The sequence below is a fragment of the Excalfactoria chinensis genome, chromosome 2 (assembly GCF_039878825.1).
Source record: "Excalfactoria chinensis isolate bCotChi1 chromosome 2, bCotChi1.hap2, whole genome shotgun sequence".
Classification (NCBI taxonomy): domain Eukaryota; kingdom Metazoa; phylum Chordata; class Aves; order Galliformes; family Phasianidae; genus Excalfactoria; species Excalfactoria chinensis.
Genome location: NC_092826.1, coordinates 141,315,538 through 141,337,262, shown reverse-complemented (window position 1 = coordinate 141,337,262; position 21,725 = coordinate 141,315,538). Strand labels below are relative to the sequence as shown.

The following is a 21,725-nucleotide window of genomic DNA, read 5'->3' as shown; positions in this document are numbered from 1 at the left end:
AGGGTTGGGACTGGGGTTGAGATTGGGGTTGGAGTTGGGATTGGGGTTTAGGGCTGTGTTAAGGACAGGGTTGGGGTTAAGGGTGGAGTTGGGGTTGGTTTTAGGACTGTGTTGGGTGTGGGGTTGGGGCTGGGGGCTGGGTTTCTGCAGGTGCTTGCAGAGATGCTTTGCGCAGCGGGGGCTCCGGGGCTCGATGGGGTCTATGGGGGATTTGGGGCCTGGGGGAGGTGGCTGTGCGGGGGCAGCGTGGGGGGGCCGCAGTGACGGGAAGCCGCGCCCGGCCCCGGCCCCGCGAGTTTCCTTCCTGCGCCTCGGAGCGACGCGGAGCTCGGGGGGGGGGGGGGGGGGGGGCGGTCCGGGACACCGCGTGTGTGTTGGGGGGGGGGGCGGGGCGGGGCTGAGCCGTCCATCACCGCCGAACGCCGCCCCCTATTGGCTGCTTTTCCCGGGGGGAGGTGAGCGGGCGGGGGGGGGGGTTCAGCACCATGGACAGCGACAGAAAGAACCCGGGGGGGGCGGGGGGAGCCGGGGCGGGGCGTTCAGCCCACCCTGCCGTCCCGTGCTCCCCCCCCCCAACCCATCGCACGGACCCCTCCGGGTGCCCCTCATCCCTTCCCCCCCCCCCTCCTTAACACTCCCCACCCGGTCAAAGCCCCTCGGGAGCTGCCGGGGGGGTTCGGTGGTCGCGAGGCGCCGCACACGGGAGGGGCCGGGGAGGGGGGGGGGGGTTCGGGCCGGGGGACACCGTGGGAGGAGCCCGAGGGCGGGGCAGGGCCTGGGGGGCCGCCCCGGGGGGGGTTCGGGGCTATTGGCTGCGGCCGCCATCGCTCCTCCCCGGCCCCGCTCCGCTGTCAGCGCGCAGCGCTCCGGGGGGGGGTCGGGCCGAGCCGGGCTGAGCCGAGCCGAGCCGGGCCGGGGGGCTGCGGGGCGCCGCCGGGGGCTGCGGGGCGCCGGTCCGAGCGGAACCGAACCGAACCGCGCAGCGCCGGGCCGGGCCGGGTGGGGAGGGGGGGGGGCGCCGTGATAAATCACCCCCCGGCCGGCCGCCTCCGTGCCTAAATAAGGCCGATGCTGCGGTGCGCGCTCAGCTGCTAGCGGAGGGGGGGGGGGGCGGGGGGCGCGGGGCACCCGCACCGCCACCCGCAGCCCCGCGCGCCGCCCCGCACCGCGTAGCCATGGGGTAACGGCGGGGGGGAGCGGGGCGCGGGGGGGCTGGGCTCGGCTTTAACCCCTGCGCGCCCGCCCGGCCCCGCCCGCACCGCCCCGCACCGCCCCGCACCGCCCGTCCTTGGCTCAAGGGCACCGGACCCCCAGCGGTGCAGAGCGGGGCCGTCTCCCCACCTCCCCACCTCTCCCCGCCCCTGCCCCCCCCCCCCCCCCCTCCCCGCCGCCGCCGCGGCCGCTGCCCATGGGCCCGGCGCCATGCCGGTGCGGAGGGGGCACGTCGCCCCCCAGAACACCTTCCTGGACACCATCATCCGCAAGTTCGAGGGGCAGAGTGAGTGCGGGGGGGGGGGGTCGGGGATGGGGGGCTCGGGGGGGCTCGGAGGATCTCGATGGGGTGGAAGGGGGTTGGGGAAATGGGGGTTTGGGGGGAGCGGGGGGAGGGGGGAGTTGGGAGAGGAGTTGGTGGGGCCGGGGGGCTTGGGGATGGGAGGGAGGGGTTGGGGGGGCTGGGGGCCGTGGAGGGGATGGGGGTTTGATAACGCTGGGGGGGTTTGGGGATGATACTGGGGGGGCTTTGGGGGTTGGTGATGCTGGGGGGCGTTGGGTGCTGCCAGGGGTTGGGGACCGTGGGGGTCCAGCGTGGCTGCGGGGTGTGGGGGGCATTTCTGGCTGAGGACGGGGGGGGTCCCATGGGGGTGAGGCTGCAATGGCCCCGTGTGCGCCCATCTCCTGGTTGGGGGGCACGTAGGGAGAGCTGGGGGGCAGCTGGGGGTCTGAGATCTGTGGGGATGTGGGGTCGGGGGGGCTGGGATGGACGGGTGTCACATTGCAGGTGGTGGCTGGGGGACGCTGCCGTTCCCATCATCGCAGCCCTGGGCTGGGTGGGGGGCACAGCGGGGGGCACGGCGGGATGCGGCAGTGCCAGCAATGTGGGGATGGGGATGGGGTCTTTTGGGGACAGCGTGTGGGGGGGGGAGGGGCAGAGCCATGGGGTGGTCCCCAGAGATGGGATGGGATGGAGGGATGAAGGGATGGATGGGTGGATGGATGGATGGAGGATGGATGGGTGGATGGAGGGATTGATGGAGGGATGGATGGATGGAGGGATGGAGGATGGATTGATGGGTCGGTTGGTTGGGGGATGGATGGGTTGATGGGTGGAGGGACGGAGGGAAGGAAGGACGTCTGTGTGGTTCAACGTGTGGTCGGCTGGTCTCATGGATGGGATCAGCCCCCCCAGAGCCGCCCCCTGCCCCCTCCAGGCCGCAAATTCATCATCGCCAACGCGCGGGTTGAGAACTGCGCCGTGATTTACTGCAACGATGGCTTCTGCGAGCTGTGCGGCTACACGCGAGCCGAGGTCATGCAGAAGCCTTGCACCTGCGACTTCCTGCACGGGCCCCGCACGCAGCGCAGCGCGGCTGCACAGATCGCCCAGGCGCTGCTGGGCTCCGAGGAGCGCAAAGTGGAGATCTGCTTCTACCGCAAGGACGGTGAGCGCCGCGCCGTGGCCGGGCCGGGCCCCGCGCCGTGGGGGTTGGAGGGGCGGGGGGTGCTGCGGTGCGACCTCCAGCAGGTGGGGGTTGAGGTGCAGGACGTGCGGGCCGGGCCGAGGCGATAACTCTGAGGGTGTGTGCCCCACGGCTGCACCGCTCCGTGGTGGCACCGTGCCCCCCAGCGCCCTGCTGCCCCCCCGGCTCCATATGGGGCTGCACGGCCCCCACTGCGGCTCCCCATGGGGTTTGCATGAACTCCCGGCCTGTGAACTCCAAGCCCCCCCCCCCTCCACCTTGAGATCCCCCCTGCACAAAGGGTTTTGCCCGCTGTTCCCATGGGTGCAGCCACCTCGGGTCGGGTCCCGCTGGGGCTGTGGGGCTGCCCCTCAGCAGGCCCTGCGCTCCCACACCGGCTGTCCCGGCTCTCAGCACAGCTGTTACCACCATGCGGCACTCGGCCCCAGTTCTGACTCCCAGCTGCCATGTCGGGCACTGGGGCACGAGGGCAGTGGGGCGCGCTGCCAGCCTGCCACCCCACAGCCCCGCTATGGGGCAGCTGTGGTCCTGGCAGTGCCAGGCACAGCACACGGAGCTGCAGAGCAGGGTTGGCCGCGGGTGCCCTTTGGACCCACACGGTGCTGGGATGCGGGCGGCACGTGGCTGCTTGATGAGCAGCGCTCGTTAGTGCCCGGCTAATTGGCTCTGCCCAGTGCTGGCTGTCAGCTGTGTGCTCAGCAGATGGGAGGATGCTGGTGCTGTCCTCTTTGTGCTGCGCCTGCTGTGCTGAGCCATGCCATTCCATGCCATGCCTTGCCATGCCATGCCGTGCTATGCTATGCCATTCCATGCCATACCATGCCATGCCGTGCCATGCTATGCCATGCCATGCAGTGCCATGCCGTGCCGTTCCATGCCGTGCTGTCACCACATTGGCACTGAGCAGGGCCAGCGGGTTCCCCGGGTGCACAGCAGGTGACAGAGCGGCTGGCACGAAGCTGCCCGCGTGTCCCTGGGGAGCGCGGTGCTTCCTGGGGTATTTATAGCCTGGAGAGCACGGGGGGAGGGAACGGGGAGGGGGTGCAGCTGCCTTTAACTCTGCTGTGCCCCCCCAGCCTGCAGGACCCCCTCCGTCCCACCAGCCCTGTGCCCACCCCTGGTATGGGGCTGCTCGGGGGGTCCTGGCCCTGCACACAGCCCCGCTGCTCTGCCAGGGTGGGACTCCGGCCGCACATCACTGCAGTGCTGCGGTCCCACAGGGCCCAGCATGCCACAGCTGCAGCCATGCACACAGCCTGCAGCCTGCAGCCCCCTGCAGCTCCTCAAGCTGCAGCCGTCCTCACGTTGCACGGTAACCTAACGCTGCAGCCGGCCTTGCTTTGCATCACGGCCTTGTGCTGCAGACATCCTCACACTGCACCGTGACCTCGTGCTGCAGATACCCCTCGCTGCACTACGACCTCGTGCTGCAGCCACATTTTTATTGCATGGGAACCTAACGCTGCAGCTGTCCTTGCATTGCTCCATGACCTCGTGCCACAGCCGTCGTGGTGCAGGGTGAACATTGGGTCAGTGTGCTCCAGGTGCCGGGAGGGTCCCAGAGCTGAGTTGCCCCCCTCCCCCTTCCCCCCATGCTGCCGTGGTTCAGTTGCAGCATCCTGGAGCGCTGCTGTGCTGTGCTTCTGTGGGGGGCGCACGGTGGCCATCTGTGGGGTGTCCCCATCCTGCAGTGCACCCATGGTGCTGGGGGGGCCCGGGGTGGGCAGCACTCGGGGTGCTGTGTGCAGCGTGGGGCACACAGAGCGTGGGGTGCACAGGGTCATGTGGGGCTGCCCGGCTCATAGTGGGGGTGCCCGGTGCCCCCTGTGCCCCCCAGTGCAGCTGATGGAGCAGCACAGCCCCAGAGTGGAGGTCCACGGGGTGGGGGCACAGGGATATGGGGGGCAACCCCACCACCCGCAGGACCCCCACCTCATGGGGAGCAGCACAGGGCTCCCCCAGTCCCAGCCCTGCAGTGGGAATACCCTGCGTGCGGGGGCTGCGTGGCTCAGGGTGACGTGGGGCGGTGGCACCGTGGGGGCTGTGCTGGGGGCGCCCCCTCCCCACAGCCCAAAGCCGCCCCTCATGGGGGTCTCTCAGCCCCCAATCCCTCCCTGTGCCCCCCTCCATCCCCGGGCGGTGGGTGGGCACGGGACGGGACGGGGGGGCACCGGTGGGATGGGTGGGAACGGGATGGGCGCGGGTGGGGCGAGCGCAGCGGGTCAGGCGCGGGGGGGGCTGTAAGTGGGTGGGACACGGGTGGGATGGACACGGGTGGGACGGGCGCAGCGGGGATGGATGCGGCGGGGCGGGCGCGGGGCGGGCTGGACACGCGGGGTGGACACGGGGGGGCCGCGGTGTCCCCGGCCCGATGCTGCCCGCGGCCATATTTAGGCATCGCCGCTGCTCCGTGCGGTGCCAAAAGGCGCAGCCCCTGCAGGCCGGGGGGGCCCCGCCCGCCTCACGGTGAGAGATGGGGCGGAGGGGGGGGGCGAGGGGGGGGGGATCAGACGGGATTAGGGCGTCAGATGGGGGGGGGGGGTCCGATAATCCCACCCCTCCCTACACACACAGACACCGCCCACTCGGAGCGCAGCGGGGGGGGCTGAGGGGACCCCTCCCGGAAAGCAGAGCAGGCAACGGAGCGGCCCCGGGTCGAGGGGGCGGCGCGGTGCGGGAGGGGCTGCGGGTGTCGTCGTCCCCCCCTCCGTGCCTCAGTTTCCCCCCCCCCCCGCAGGCAGCTGCTTCCTGTGCCTCGTGGACGTGGTGCCGGTGAAGAACGAGGATGGAGCCGTCATTATGTTCATCCTCAACTTCGAGGCGGTGATGGAGAGTGAAGGGCCGCGCTCCCCCCCCCGCAGACACCAACCACTGGGTCACCCCCGGCGCCTGGATCCCAGCAGGTGCGGCCCCACTGCGCTGCCTGAGGGGGGTCGCTGCCCCCCATGGTGCTGTGAGATGGGGGGGGGGTCAACACCCCCCGTGATGCTGTGAGCTTTAGTGGTCACCCTATGGACTGGGGGGGATCACGGCCCCCGTGGTGTTACGAGATGGGGGGGTCACTGCCCCTATCTGTGCTGTGACCTTTAGGGGTCACCATTCCCCGTGGCACAATGACGGGGGGTCACAGCCCCCATAGAGCTCTGATATTCAGAGCTCTATTTACGGCTCACTGCCCCTCGTGGTGCCGTGTTATTTAGGGGTCACCATTCCCCACGGCCCTGGGATTGGGGGGGGGGGGTTCATCCCCACGGTGCTCTGATGTTTAGGGGTCACTCACGGCGCTGTGACCTGGGAAGGGATCCCCGCCCCCCATCGTGCTGCACCATTCTGGGCTCACTGCCTTTATGGCACGGTGACCCAGGGGCAGAGGGACGGGGCCACCGCTCCCCATTGCTCTGCCATACAGGGGGGTCCCATCCCCCCCGCTGCACGGTGACCCCCTCCCCCCTTTCCCCACCCCCCTCCGCAGGCCGCAGCCGCTCCTTCCGGCTGAAGCTGCCGGCGCTGCTGGCGCTGTCGGGCAGCAAACAGTCGCTGCCTCCGGAGCCGCCCGACGCCGTCATCGTGGACGTGTCGGAGCGCGGCGCCGAGCCGAGCAGCTCCTCGCTGGACAACGGCTGCCTGGGCTGCGCGCGGCCCGAGGACCAGCGGGCGCTGATGGAGCCCGAGGACGGCGACGCCCCCCCGGAGCCGCCGGTCACTCACTCCTCGCCCCTCGCCGAGCGCCTTCGCCCCGCGCCCTTCTCCGACGGCAGCCTGGCGCGCAGCCGCTCGAGGGAGAGCTGCCACAGCGTGCGCCGCGCATCCTCCGTCGATGACATCGAGGCCATGAGGGGCGACGGGGACAAGCGCAGCCACAGCCGGCACGCCAGCGCCGGCACCGGAATGCACCGCGGAGCCAGCACCGGTACGGGGAGGGGCGGAGGGGAAGGGGGGCCGCGCCGTGGGGAGGGGGCGCGGCGATGCGTCCCACGGCCGGCTCTGCTGCAAGGGGCGCAGCTGGGCGTCCCGTGTCACCCCGGCCCACATCTGGGTGTCCTGCCTCACCCCACACCTTGACACCCCCTGCCTGGCCCTACGCAGCTGCGTGCCCCACATCTGTCTGCTCCACACCTGGACCTCCAGAGCCGCCCTACCCCACAACTTGACCCCCCACATCTGGCCATACGTATCCTCATGTCTCTGGCTGCCCCACGCCTGGATATCCCAAGTCACCCCACGCCTTGACACCCTCCATCTGGCCATCCACAGCTGCCTGCCCCACGCCTCCCTGCCCCACATCCGGATGCCCCGTGTCACCCTCCCCCACACCTTGACACCCCCCACCTGGCCGTACACATCCACGTGTCCCACATCTCCTGGCCGCCCCACACCTCCGGGAGGACATCTTGCTGAGCTCGTTAGGCCCAGCAGCTTGTCAGGCCGCGGGCGGCTCCGCAGCTGTGGGTGCTTCGTTAGCAGAGCGGGGCTGCCCATCACTGCCACGTTGGACATCGCTGTAATGCGCTGCTCTGCCCACGGCGCCGCTTGGGGCCCCGCTGAGCATCCAGCAGCGGGGATGAAGGGTGCCCACGTTGTGCTCCGCTCGCCGTGCCCCAGCGTGACCTCCAGCCCCAGCATCCTCTCAGTGACAAAGGGAGGGGACGGCCGCCGCCTCGTTAAGCCGCTGAGCTCATTAGGAGAGGGAAATAATTACATTAGCTGTAAACGATACGGCCCTGAGGTGGAGTGAGGGCTGACTGCATCCCCCCCCTTCCCCCTCCCGACCCAGGGGCCATGAACAACATCCGCAGCACCCTGCTCAACTCCACGTCCGACTCCGACCTGGTGCGGTACCGCGCCATCAGCAGGATCCCGCAGATCACCCTCAACTTCGTTGACTTCAAAGCTGACGCCTTCCTGGGGGCCCCATCCGGAGAGAAGGAGATCATCGCCCCCACCAAGCTGAAGGATCGCACCCACAACGTCACTGAGAAGGTCACCCAGGTGAGTGAGGGCACCACGGGGCACGGCTGGAGCCGGGGAGGTGGAAGGCACAGGGGGATGGTGGAACTGATTGATGGGGATGATGGAGCTGATGGGGATGGTGGAGGGCGTGGGGTGATGCTGGAGCTGGTGGGGTGGCGGTGGAGGTCATGGGCTGATGGTGGAGCTGATGGTGATGCTGGAGCTTGTGGTGATGGTGGATCTTATGTGCTGACACCGGAGGCTGTGGGGTGGTGGTGGAGGTGGTGGGGCAATGATGGAGGTTGTGGGGTGGCAGTGGAGGTCGCGGGATGACGGTGGAGCTGATGGTGATGCCGGAGCTGGTGGGGAATGCTGGAACTCACGTGGTGATGGTGGAGATCATGGAGTGATACTGGAGCTCATGGGATGGCATTCATGGGCTGATGGCGGAGCTGGTGCTGATGCTGGAGCTGGTGGAGGATGTTGGAGCTCACATGGTGATGGTGGAGGTCATGGGGTGGCAGTGGAAGCGGTGGGGTGGTGCTGGCTGGAGCTCATGGTGATGGTGGACCTTGTGTGCTGGCACCGGAGGCCGTGAGGTGGTGGTGGAGCTGGTGGGGCCATGCTGGAGGTCATGGGGTGATGCTGGAAGTCATGGGGTGATGCTGGAGGTCATGGGGTGATGCTGGAGGTCATGGGGTGATGCTGGAGGTCGCAGTGGGTGTCAGAGCTGTGGGTGACACCGGGGCTGATGGAGTGACCCACCGCCATCCCATGCGCCCCATGTCCCCAACCCATGGCACGAGGTGCTGCTGACACCGCATGGCTCATGGCACAGCCCCCTTGGACCTATTCCCAGTGTGGGGCAGACACCACCCCACCGGGTAGCCCCACAGGGCAGCTCAGACCCACACTGGGGTGCGGCTGGGTGGGCAGTGTGGGCCGTGGCACTGTGGGGACTGCAGCAGTGGGGCTGTGCTGTGCCCCACACCTCCTGCACTGCTCTCTGCTGTTCCACGTGGTGCCGTGCCATGTAGCACCATGCTATGCCACGAGGTGCTCTCCTGTGCCGTGCTGCAGTGTGCCATGCCATGCAAAGCTGTGCTGTGCCATGCTGTGCCCTGCCATGCTGTGCCAGGCAATGCCATGCCGTGCCATCCCGTGCCATGCTGCCATCCCATGCCATGCAATGCTGTTCCATGCCGTGCCAGGCAGTGCCATACCGTGCTGTGCCATCCCTTGCCGTGCCATGCTGTAGGCAGTGCCATACCGTGCTGTGCCATCCCTTGCCGTGCCATGCTGTGCCAGCCAATGCCGTCCCGTGCCGTGCCGTGCTGCCCGCTCCCGGCCGTGCCGGTTGTGCCGCATCCCGCACCCCGCTCCCGCAGCGTTGCTGATCCTTCGCACGTTGTGTAACCGCCATCTGGCTGCGGGGCGAAGGCGGCTGCTGCTGCTTAATTACGCCCTGATCCCGCTCCCGCTAATGAAGATGCAGCCGCCGGGGCCGCGGGCTCGGGGGATCGCTGTGCCCGCCCCGCTGCGAGGTTGGGGGGGGGGACGCGGGGTGGGCGCAGCTGTGCGCTTGGGGTCCCCGAGCGGCGCGGCCCCCCCGAACTCGCTCCTGCCGACCCACGTGCTGGGCGATGGGGACCGACCCCCCCGGGAGCCCCCGGCCCTGCTGTCAGCTCTGCTCCCCCCCTCCCGTGGCGCGGTGAGGGGTCAGAGCCCTCTCGGGAGGTGGGGGTGCGTTAACGAGCGGCGCCTCCTGATTACCCCCGCCGTGTAATTAACGACGAGGCCGCGGATGTTTCTCCCCCCCCCTCGCGTTAATCCCGTCCTGCCGACAGCTGCGGCGCCGGCTGGACAGATGGACGGTCACACGGCCGCAGCCCCCTCACTGCCCGGCATCACCCCGCGGTCGTGGGGCGGGGGGCCGGGAGGGGTCAGCCGGGCTGCGCTCCGGGGGCGGGGATGGGGCACGGCGAGCGCTGCTGTCGGGAGCCGTTGGTGGGCGGGGATGGGGGAGGCCGAGGGGCGTCCCGGGTGTTCTGCGGGTACGGGGGGAGCCGGGGGTGTCTGCGTGCGGGGTGCAGACTCGCTTTGTCGGTCCTGTTCTGCGTGACGGAGCGCTGCCTGTGGAGCTATTCGGACATCGCTGCCATCCGACCGAGCCGAGCGCGTCCCCGGCGTGGTGTGGCACCGGGGGGGGAGGACGGGGGGAGGCCGGGACTCCCGTGCGGTGACACCGTGAATCAGCCGCAGTGGCGGCATCCGCGGAAACCCGCAGCTCCGTCAAGGTCACCGCGCTCCGGGCCGCCCCACGGTGCGGGGATGGGGCGCGGGGGCTGCGGCGCTGCGTGGCAGCGGTGCGTGGCAGCCCCGGGACCCCCAGTCTGGACCCTGCCCGCCCGTGGGCTGCGGGCACCGCGCGGTCCTCTGAGGGATGGGGTCGGTGTGGGGCGCGGTGAACCTTGGGGGGAAAGGCGCCCGTGCCAGGTGCCTGCGGTGCGTTTGTGTGGGGCTGGCAGCGCTGTGGGGCTGGCAGCGATCTGAGGACGGTTCCGGGCAATAAAGCTGGGAATGCGGAGCTGTGTGTCCCCGTCGGGGCTGGGCAGCAGCCAGGGGCAGCGGTGCCGGAAAGCGCCTGCGGCGGTGGGGAGCTGCGGGCAGCCGTCCCCGTCCCCTTTCCGTCCCCTTCCTCGGTCCCATCTATCCCATCCCATCCCCACTCCTGTCCTTCTCCAGCCCAGCCTCATCCTTTTCCCCTACCCTATTTCTAACTCCGTCCCCTTTCTTGCCTCCTTCCCTGTGCCCATCCCTACCCTTTATCCCTTTCAGATTCCCTATTCCTGTTCCCATCCCCATCCCCTTCCTCATCTTTTCCCCGTTCCCATCCCGACTCCCGTCCCTTTCCCCACATAACCCCGTCCCCATCCTCATCCCTTTCCTTGTCCTTGTGCCCACCCCTGTCCCCATCCTACCCCCCATCCTACCCCCCATCCTATCCCCCATCCTATCCCCCATCCTACCCCCCATCCTATCCCCCATCCTATCCCCCATCCTACCCCCCATCCTACCCCCCATCCTACCCCCCATCCTATCCCCCATCCTATCCCCCATCCTATCCCCCTCCCCTTCGTCTCCATCTCTTTTCTCGTCCCCCCCCCCCCCGTCTCTCTTCCACCCCCCCCGCCCCCCACCTCGCGTTTCCTTACTCCGGTTCGTACCGCGGGACCCCCCACCCCCCTCGCCCCGTGCCTCAGTTTCCCGGTGCCGTTCTGTCCCTCCGGAGCCGCGGCCGCCGCGGGGCGGGGCGGCGCGGGGGAGGGGGTAGGGATGGAGCCCCGGCGGAGGGCGGGGGCCGGGGGGGGTGGGGGGGGGCCGTGCCGCCCCGCTCCATCTGCCGCTCTTCTCACAGCTCCACAGAGCGCGGGGCAGCGCCGGACGGACAGAGCGGGGTGCGGGGCCCCGGGGGGGCGGCCGCCGATCCCCCCCGTTGAAAGCGGCCATGGCCCCGGGGGGGCGCGATGGCGGCGACCGCCCCGACGGGGACCGAAAGAGCGGCCGCGTTCGGCGCGCGGTGCGCATCTCCAGCCTGGTGGCACAGGAGGTGGGTGCGGGGCGGCGGGTGCGGGCCGGGGGGGTACCCGCGATATCTGCCGATAGCTCCGGGGTTCCGGGGTGCGCCCCGAGATAGTAGCGGGGTCCTGGGGCTGATTCCTTAAGCGGGAGAAGAGAGGGGGCCGAGGGGCCGCGGGGGGCTCCTGAGCATCCCCGTGTCTGTGCATCCCAGTGCATCCCAATAGCGGAGCATCCCGGTGCCCAAACCGGATCTGGGATGCTCGGGATGCTCGGGACTCCCCGTCCCCCATCCCGGCCCCAAAGGGCCGTGACCGACGGGAGCAGAACCCCACACTGTTCCCACGGGGCTGCGAGGGAACAGAGGGGACATCAGCAGCCCACGGTGACGCCTCGGCCCCCAGCGCCGAAGCTGAGCCCCCAGTGATGAGGCGGCGTCGGCGCCCTCGCAGAGCAGCGCCCGCTCCCCACCCATGTGGCACGTGCCAGGGGCTGCTCCACGGCTGCGTCACCAGGTGGGGGTTCGGCTGCAGGAGGGGGGGACGCACCGCCCCATGGGGACGTCACCCCATCACGGGGCTGCTGCCATCCCGCCCCGCTGCCGCAGTGCTGAGGGCAGCACCCCACCGTGCCCCCAAACCAATCGCCCATGGCGGGCACGGCTGTGCCGGGCACCGCGCCGCAGCTCAACGCGGTGAGTACGGCACGCTGTGCTGCCATCCGCACGGCTGGGATGGGTGGGATGGGAGGTGCCAACGGCGGGCACCGGGGAGAGAGCTGGCACTGGGTGTTGTGCCAGTGTTGGGTGCTGGTGCCGATGTTGGGTGTTGTGTTGACGTTGTTGGGTGCTGTGTTGGCTCTTGGCGTAGTGCTGGTGTTGGGTGTTGTGCCGGCTTCGGGTGTCAGGGCCAGTATTGGGTGCACTGCTGGTGTTGGGTGCTGTGCTGCTATTGGGTGCTGTGCTGGCGTTGGGTACAGTGCCGTGATGGAGTGTCTGTGCCATTGCTGGGCGCTGTGCTGTCACTGGGTGTTGTACTGCTGTTGGGTGTTGGCTGCCATCGTCCTGTCCTGCCGTGAGGTGCTGCTGACAGTGCAGAGCACCCCACGGTGCCCGGGGTCTGTGTGCCGTGGCCGTGAGAGGCCATTTGGGAGCTGGGCTGTGGGTGCCGTGGCTGTGAGAGGCCATTTGGGGACCACAGACACTGACGGTCCACGCGGGCGTTCGGGTGCCACCGCTGTTGGGGGTCTGTGTGTGCATTGGGTCCCGCAGGGGTCCGTGGGGCGCTGGGGGTCCACGGGGCGGTGTGGGGCCGTGCTGCGGTGTTGGAGGCGCCGGGTGCTGCGGGCAGCTCATTGCAGGAGCCGCACGGCGGGGCAGGGGGTGCGTGCCGGGGTTGCCGCGTTGGGCGCCGGTGCCGGTGGTTGGCCCGGGGGTGTCTCTACCGGCACGGCCCAGCTGCGGGCTCGGTGTGGGCTCTGCGTGTCCGGTCCCAGAGCCCTCGTGGGCGCTCTCCCCGGTCCCAGAGCTCTCCCCGGCGCTGCGCGTCGCGTCCCGGCAGGCGACGGTGTCAGCGCGGCCGTGCTCAGCGGGCGCAGCGTCCCCTCCGGCCACCGGCACCGGCGCGTTTGTCCCCCCCGGGCGGCGACGCTGCGGTATTTGTGGCGGTGCGGAGGCGGCGCGGCGGTGCGCGGGGTGACAGCTGCCGGTGGCACCGCAGGTGTCGGCCGCGCGTCACCGCGAGCGCGAGGTGCCGCGTGCCCCGTGCCGGGGCGGTGTCGGTGTCACCGCGTGTCGGCACCGCCGTAACTGTGTCACCGTGACTGACGGGTGTCGGGGTCACGGCGGTACCGAGGGTGCGCGCTCCGGCTGCGCGCCGATGTCAGCCCGCGTGCGGCGCCGCTCTGTGGGGCGGAGGGTCCGGGCGTCCAGCGACCCCCGTCCCCCCCGACCCCGACGCTCCGGGGCAGCGCCGTCACCCCGCGCCCCGGGGACACGGCGGGGGCGCGCAGCTGCCGTCCTCCCCCTCGCCCCCCCCGCTGCACGCGCCGTGTGCGCTCCGTCACGCGGCTCCCGAGGACGCGCGGGTGGCGGTGGGGAAATCCCCGCGTGGGAGGCGGCGGTGACACGGGGCCGCGGGGCAGAGGGAGCCGTCCCCGTGTCCCCAGTGATGTCACCGCCGTGACATCCCCGATGCAGCCGCCGGGATGTCCCCGGTGATGTCACCGCTGCGTCCCCGCCGCTGTCACCGCGGTGTCCCCAATGTCGCCATCGCGATATCCCCAACGCTGTCCCCGAGGCGTCCTCTCTCCCCGAGGTTCCCCCCGCAGCCCCGGGGACAGCACAGCGCGGGGCGGCGGCAGCGGATGGGGGATGGGGGACGCACCGTGACCGCGTACGGGGGGGTCCCGGCGGTGTCCCCCCCCCCGCTCTGCACAGCGCGGGGAGCGCCCCGGGAACGCGGGGGGTGGCAGCGGGCGAGGAGCGGAGGAAGCCCTCCCCCATCCCCCGCCGCGCAGGGGTTAACGGGGGGGGGCCGGCGCTGGGGGCGGCGGGGGCCGCGCAGCGGGGCAGGCTGGGAAACATTTCCGCCCCAATAATTCCTGCTCGGCACGGGGGGGGGAAACACCGGGCCGGGGGTGTCGGGGGGCGATGGGCGCGAGGCTGGACGTGAGAGGGGGGGCGCGGGGCCCCCGCAGCGCCCCGGGCTGAGGATGTTGGCCGCGCTGCTGCAGCTGCTGCGGGACCTCGGGGGGCCCCCCCCGCCCCGCGCGGGCCCCCCCATGCCCGGCGCCCGCCTGAACGCGGCGGGAGGGCAGCGCCGGGAGCGGCAGGTACGGGGGGGTTCACCGGAGAGGGGGGAACGTTGGGTCTAACGAGGGGGTGGGAGGGGCGTTGGGTACCAGTGAAGGGAGAGAGGGGGGTCCGCGCACCGCGCTCCGGGGTTACATAAAGCTTCCCTCCCCCTCGCTTCCAACCTGCCTCCCCCCGCGGTGCCATCGGTCCCATCGGTCCCGTGCGGGGACGGACGGGCGCAGCTGCCGGGCACTGTGCCGGGACGCGGGGACTCGCGCTGCGGGGGAGAGGGTGCGGGTCGGGGGGGTTTCCCGCTCCGTATCCGCCCTTCTGACCCCTTGGCCCGGAATCCCACCGCAGTGCTGTGCGGGCCTGGGGGTGTAGAAGGTGGGGGATCGGGGAGGTGCTGGCACAGCTCAGGGTTTACCCCGCCTCCCACCGCACACAGATGCCCCGCGGGAAGCAATTGCATGCGGGCCCCCTCTCCCCCCCAATTTCCATGGGGCCCGACGGGCAGCACCGGGGGTGGTGCTGGGGAATGGGGGCAGTGGGGGCTTTCAGCAGGCAGGGATGTACCAAGGTGAGGGCTCCCCTCCATCCCCCTGCACCCCAATGCACACCCAATGCATCTTTTCACACCTAGCACACCTCATTGCTCTCCACTGAGCCTCCCTGTGCCCCACTGCATGCTATTGCTCTCAGCATGCACCCCTTTGCATCCCATTGGATCCCGTTGCATCCCATTACATCTCATTGTGTCCCATTGCATCTCATTGTGTCCCATTGCATCCCATTTCATCTTGCAACCCATTCCATCTCATTACATCCTGCTGCATCCCATTGTATCCAGCTGTATCCCTTTGCACCCTGTTGCATCCTGTTACATCCCGTTTTATCCCATTGCATCCCACTGCATCCATCCACATCCCATTGCATCCTGTTACATCCCGATGCATCCTGTTGCATCCAGCTGCATCTCATTGCATTCTGCTACGTCCCAATGCACCCCATTACATCCCACTGCATCCCACCACACTGGGGAGGGGTACCCAAGCTGGACAGCCTGTGAGTTGGGGCTCTGCCTCACGGGATGGGCGCTGAGCTGCTGCTGCCTGGCCAGGTGCTGTCCCTGGGTGCCGACGTCCTCCCTGAGTACAAGCTGCAGGCGCCGCGCATCCACAAATGGACCATCCTGCACTACAGCCCCTTCAAGGCGGTGTGGGACTGGCTCATCCTGCTGCTGGTCATCTACACTGCCATCTTCACGCCCTACTCGGCCGCCTTCCTGCTCAACGACCAGGAGGAGGCCCAGCGGCACAACTGTGGCTACTCCTGCAGCCCCCTCAACGTGGTGGACCTCATCGTGGACATCATGTTCATCATCGACATCCTCATCAACTTCCGCACCACTTACGTCAACTCCAATGAGGAGGTGGTGAGCCACCCCGCCAAGATCGCCATCCACTACTTCAAGGGCTGGTTCCTCATCGACATGGTGGCTGCCATTCCCTTTGATCTGCTCATCTTTGGCTCCGGCTCTGAGGAGGTATGAGGATGGGACTGTGTTTGGTGGGGATGAGGATGGTTTGGGAATGGAGCTGGGTTGGGGATGGCATAGGGTTGAACTGGGTACAGGGTTGGGTTGGACTGCTTTGGGGATGGGGTTGGATTGGGTTGGGTTGAGTTGAGCTGTGGATGGGTTTGAGTTGGGGATAGAGTTGGGTTGGATTGAGTTGAGCTAGGGATGGGGTTGGGTTGAGTTGTGGCAGGGTTGGGACAGGGTTGGATTGGGCTATGTTGGGAATGGGATTTGGTTGATTTGAGTTGGAGATTGGGTGAAATTGGGAATGGGATTGGGTTGAGTTGAGCTAGGAAGGGTATTAGGTTGAGTTGATTTGGGGATAAGGTTCAGTTGGGTATGGGGCTGAGTTCAGAGTTGGGTTGGGTTGCACTGAGTTGAGTTGGGAATGGAATGGGTTGAGATGAGCTGGGGATAAGACTGGGTTAGGCTGAGCTGGGACAAGGTTGGGTTGGTCTGAGTTTAGTTGATTTGGAGGCAGAGTTGGATCGGGCTGAGTTTGGGTTGGGTTGAGGACAGTTTGTTTTGGATTGGGCTAGGTTAAGGATGGGGTTGTGTTGAGTTAAGATGGGGATGAGATTGGGTTGAGTTGAGCTGCTGATAGAGTTGAGCTGGGGATCGGGTTGAGTTGGGGATGGGGTTGACTTGAGGATGGGGTTGAACTGAGGACAGTTTGAGTTGGGGTCTGAGTTGGAGATGGGTTTGAGTTGAGTTGAGTTGAAATGAGTTGGGGATGGGGTTGGGATGAGTTGAACTGGGGAGGGTGTTGAGTTGGGGTTGGTTTGGATTTGAGATGGGGTCAGGGTAAAGTTGGTTTGAACTGGGCAGCGCAGATTCTCCGTGCCTGGAGACCGTGGGGGTTCTGTGGCACTCAGTGCCCCCCTCCCCTTCACAGACCACCACACTGATTGGGCTGCTGAAAACGGCGCGGCTGCTCCGCCTGGTGCGGGTAGCCCGCAAATTGGACCGGTACTCTGAGTACGGGGCAGCCGTGCTCTTCCTGCTGATGTGCACCTTTGCACTGATCGCACACTGGCTGGCCTGCATCTGGTACGCCATCGGCAACGTGGAGGGGCAGCGCATCGGCTGGCTGCACTCGCTGGGTGACCAAATCGGCAAGCCACTGAACGACAGCAACCCCCTGTACGGCCCCACCATCAAGGACAAGTACGTCACAGCACTCTACTTCACCTTCAGCAGCCTGACCAGCGTCGGCTTCGGCAACGTCTCGCCCAACACCAACTCGGAGAAGATCTTCTCCATCTGTGTCATGCTCATCGGCTGTGAGTGCGGTGCCTGCAGGGGGGTGTGCTGGGGGGCGTCCGCAGGGCAGGAGCTGAGCGGGGGTGGCAGAACATGTGTGTGTTTCTTTACTGTGAGAGTGGGGAGGTGCTGGAGGAGCTGCCCAGAGAGGCTGTGGATGCTCCATCACTGGAGGTGTTCAAGGCCAGGTTGGATGGGGCCCTGGGGTCTGGTATTAAATGTGAAAGTTGGTGGCCCTGCCTGCAACAAGGGAGCTGGAGCTTCGTGATTCATCAGGTCCCTTCCAACCTGGGCCATCCTATGATTCTATGTGTGTATGTCTGTGCTGTGGATCATGCACCCGTCTGTTTGAGCGTAGGTTTGTGCATGCACGTGAGGGCTGCCCCCAGCCCAGTGCCATTCCCAACTCAATGTGTGGGCACATGGAGAGCCTGCTGTGTGTGGGTCCCACCATGGTGTGGGGTCTGTGGGGCACCGCTGTCCCTCACCCTGTGCCCTCACCACTCCTCACCCCGCGCAGCCCTGATGTACGCCAGCATCTTTGGGAACGTGTCGGCCATCATCCAGCGCCTCTACTCGGGCACGGCGCGCTACCACACACAGATGCTGCGCGTCCGCGAGTTCATCCGCTTCCACCAGATCCCCAACCCACTGCGCCAGCGCCTGGAGGAGTATTTCCAGCACGCCTGGTCCTACACCAACGGCATCGACATGAACGCGGTGAGCGCTGCCGGCCCTGCTGTGCCCGCTGCCACCCGAGCCACACTGTGACGCTGCATCCCCATCCCTGCAGGTGCTGAAGGGCTTCCCTGAGTGCCTGCAGGCAGACATCTGCCTGCACCTGAACCGCAGCCTGCTGCAGAACTGCAAGCCCTTCAAGGGAGCCACCAAGGGCTGCCTGCGCGCCCTGGCCATGAAGTTCAAGACGACGCACGCTCCGCCCGGGGACACGCTGGTGCACGCCGGCGATGTGCTGACCGCGCTCTACTTCATCTCGCGTGGCTCCATCGAGATCCTGCGTGGGGATGTGGTGGTGGCCATCCTGGGTGAGCCCTGGGCCGGGTGGTGACGTTGCTGTGCGTCCCCACCGTGGGCTGACCTGGTGCCCCAATCCCTCCCCAAGGGAAAAATGACATTTTTGGGGAACCGCTGAACCTGTACGCGCGGCCGGGGAAGTCCAACGCTGACGTGCGCGCGCTCACCTACTGCGACCTGCACAAGATCCACCGTGAGGACCTGCTGGAGGTGCTGGACATGTACCCCGAGTTCTCCGACCACTTCTGGTCCAGCCTGGAGATCACCTTCAACCTGCGTGATGTGAGGGAGGGCGCAACTGGGGGGTGGAGGTGGGAGGGGACACCACAGGGACATGGCTGGGATGTGGCACTGTGGCACTGATGGGGATGCGGCACCGCTGGATGGTGCCACGCGTTCCCGTTGCTGTGCCATAGCCCACTCCCCACCCCTGTGGGGGTCCGTGGCATCACCCCCTCACCGCCCCCTCCTGCAGACCAACATGATCCCCGGTTCCCCGGGCAGCGATGAACTGGACAGTGGCTTCAACCGCCTGCGCAAACGCAAGCTCTCCTTCCGCCGCCGCACAGAGAAAGGTGAGGGGTCAGGGGGGTGGGGGGGCTTGGGGGCCCTGAGGGGTGCATGACCCCTCTGCATGTCTCCCCTCAGATGCGGAGGCTGCTGGGGAGCCGCGCGGTGGGCAGAAGGCGCTGCGGCTGAGCAGGGGCTGCCAGGCACCGGGAGCCCCGCGGGGTCCAGCAGAGTGGGAGCCGTGCCACTGCAGCTCACCCTCCAGCTCCCCATCCAGCGACGAGGACGAGCACCCTGCGCCCACCCCAGGGGCTGCCGCTCTCTCACCCTTCCACAGCCCCCGGCCCGGCGGTGAAGCCCCCACAGCCATTGACACTGAGGAGCATGAGGGCAGCGATATGTGCAACCCCCTCTCAGGTGGGAACGGGGCATGGCGGGGTTCTTTCTTCTCTGCTTCCTGCTCTGCGTGGGCAAAACATCTCCCAAAGGCCCATCTTCTGCTTCGCACCCCCATTCCTCCCGCGTGTTCTTACATCCCTGTTTCTCCTGCATCGCCATTCCCCATGCTCCCACATTCCTGCTCATCATGATTCTCCATCCCCTTTGGTTTTGCATCCCCATGATCCTGCATCTCCTCTGCCATACTCCTGCATCCCCATATCTCATATTTCTGCATTGCTTCTAACCAGTGTTCCTGCATCCCCCTGACATGGTCCTACACCCCCAATTCCTTCTGCATCACCACCCCCCTTGCAGCACCTGCATCCATACACCTCATCCTTTATCCTTTCTGCATCCTCACATCCCATGCTCCTGCATCCCCATTCCTCCCCCATCCCTTCTCCTCCTCCCTTGATGCCACCCACACCACACCAATCCTTCCCCCACCTCTCCCCCAGGAGCCTTTTCGGGGGTCTCCAACATCTTCAGCTTCTGGGGGGAGAGCCGGGGGAGGCAGTACCAGGAGTTGCCCCGCTGCACGATCCCTGCACATGCAGCCCTTGGGATCCCAATGCCCTCCATGAGCCGCCGGCAGCGCTCTGAGGTGGAGATGCGCCTTGACCTCCTCCAGAAGCAGCTCAATAGGTAACTTAGGGGGTGGCGAGACCCCCGGCAGACCACCCAATCACTCCTCTATGGGTGGGGGGTCTGCTGGATGTCTCACCACCCCATAAGCAGTGCCATATAGCAGGGAGCCCCCTGCATGCTTTATCACTGTCTGTCTGCAGGTTGGAGACGCGGATGGCGACGGACATCAGCTCCATCATGCAGCTGCTGCAGCGCCAGGCTGCTCTCGTGCCCCCCGCCTACAGCACAGTGTCATCCCCCCATCAGCCTCCAGGTCCCCCCCCCTGCCCTCTGCAGCCCATCCTCCCCATCACCCCCATCCAGCCGCTCTCTCAGGTGAGTCACTCCCAAAGTATGGGGGCAGAGGCCGGGTGCTTGTGAGCTGCATCTTGCAGCCCCACAGGTTTAGAGCAGCCCCTCTCTTGTTTCCCATCTTTCAGCCCCACAGGCAGCTGGAGTCACTCTTGTGCCCCCAAGGTGTGGGGTAGCTCAGCTCCTGTGTCCCATACTGCAGTTCCACAGTGATCTGGGGCCAATGCCCTGCCCCTCAGGTTTGGGGCAGCCCCTCTCCTAGGCCCCATTTCCCTTTCTTCTTAACCCCATGGTGAGCTGGGTTAAATCCTTACACCCTAAGTCTGGAGGCATCTTCTCTCTCCTGTCCCATTTTCCAGCCCCACTGTAATCAGGGGACATAGCTGAGTGCTCCATATTGGAGGTAACCCTTTTTCTGAACCACATCTTCCAACTCTATGGAAAGCTGGGGGGCCACTGCTGAGCCCACCAGGTTTGGGGCAGCCCCTGTCCCATGCCCTGTTCCCTAAAACTAACCTTCCCTACAGTGAGCTGGAGTGACTCCTGAGCTTCCCAGGTTTGGGGTACCCCTTCTGGTATGCCCTATCCTGCATCTCCATGGTGAGCTGGAACCATTGCTGAGCCCCCCAGGTTTGGGGCAGCCCCTCGTGCACCATTTTCCAGCCCCACGGCTCTCTCCCATACCCCACAGAACTCATACCCGGGGGGGTCCCACCCCACACCCCATCCTGGTGCTCCGCACTCCTCACCCCACTGTCTCCCACAGGTTCCCAGCTTCCCAGTGCCCCCAGAGCTGAGCTGCGCTGGGGGTCCCCCGCCACCCCCCGACGTGGTGCTGCTGCTGGAGCCGTCCCCACGCCGCCGCTCGCTGCCCGGCCCGCTGCCCCCTGCGCAGCCGCTGCACAGACACTGCTCCGACCCCGGCAGTTAGGGGGCAGCGCGGGACGGGGCCGGGACCCCCACCCACGGACGCGGGACCCCGTCCCCAGGACGCTGGGGTCATGGCTGCCGTCCCCACGGACATTGCGCCCGTGTTAGCTGGCCTAACCCCGGGCCGGGCCAGTGGCAGCGGGTGTAGGCTGCTCTCGCCCTTCCTCCTCCTCCTCCTCTTCCTTCTCCCCATAGTGCTGCAGCGGGAGGATGGGGAGCGGAGCAGTGTGCGTGCGCACATTTCCGTGTGCACACACCTGTCTGACGCACACGCCTGTCCTTGTGCACAGATGTGTCTGATGCACACACGTCTCCGTGTGCGCCGTGCGTGTCCGCGTGTTTCTGCGTGCTGCGGCCCTCTGCCCCGTCTGCTTTGTGCACACGTGGGGCCGCGTGTCCATGTGCTGCCCCTACGGTGACGCTGCGTGTGTCTGGGTGTGCTCCTGGTGTGCACGGTGCAAACACGTGTGTGCACTGGGCATGGGGTGGGTGCGTGTCCTTGTCTGTCTGCCGTGGGGCCACCGTGGGGCAGTGTGTGGCTCCAGCATCGTCCCTCCCTGCACTCCCTCCCCATAACACAGGGGTTGGGGGGGGGTCCCGCTGTGCCGCCACACGCACAATGTGGTGGGGAGGGTTGGGGGGCATGGGCAGGGTCCACCTGCAGCCCCCCACTGTGTGTGCCGTGTTTGTACCGTTGTCCTGTAGGTCTCTGTGTGCTCCCCCCAGCCTTTTTACACTGCCCTGCATGTCGCCTTCTGCAGTAGGAGCCCCCGTCCTGCACCCCAATAAAGCAGACCGAGGACTGTTGTGTGTGTGCAGTACGCTCAGGGCTGGGGGGCACAGCTGGGGATCCCTGGGCTGGGGGAGCAGAGCGTCATGGGTGGAGTGCATAGGCACACATGGCCCTGCAAGGACAGAAAAGCCATAGGACAACCGCTGATGTTGGCACCATGAAGTATTGCAGCACTGGGAGCCCCGTGCACGTGGCCCCACAGATAAGAGGATG

At 67.3% G+C, this 21,725-nt stretch overlaps 1 protein-coding gene and 1 long non-coding RNA gene across 2 annotated transcripts; both read left to right on the top strand.

Moving 5' to 3' along the window:
- The first annotated feature begins 877 nt into the window (after positions 1-877).
- KCNH2 (potassium voltage-gated channel subfamily H member 2) lies at positions 878-21,520 on the top strand. The gene is given in 16 exon segments (XM_072328069.1): positions 878-1,498; positions 2,430-2,660; positions 5,437-5,558; positions 5,560-5,602; positions 6,172-6,609; positions 7,474-7,688; positions 15,143-15,568; positions 16,497-16,884; positions 17,385-17,584; positions 17,658-17,910; positions 17,988-18,181; positions 18,375-18,474; positions 18,548-18,826; positions 19,309-19,495; positions 19,639-19,813; positions 20,556-21,520. Coding segments are annotated over 16 exon segments (3,492 nt in total). The 5' UTR covers positions 878-1,422; the 3' UTR covers positions 20,721-21,520.
- LOC140247864 (uncharacterized) lies at positions 7,696-9,630 on the top strand. The gene is made up of 3 exons (XR_011902784.1): positions 7,696-8,280; positions 8,321-8,860; positions 8,908-9,630. It is a non-coding gene; the product is annotated as an uncharacterized lncRNA (long non-coding RNA).
- Positions 21,521-21,725: the final 205 nt, after the last annotated feature.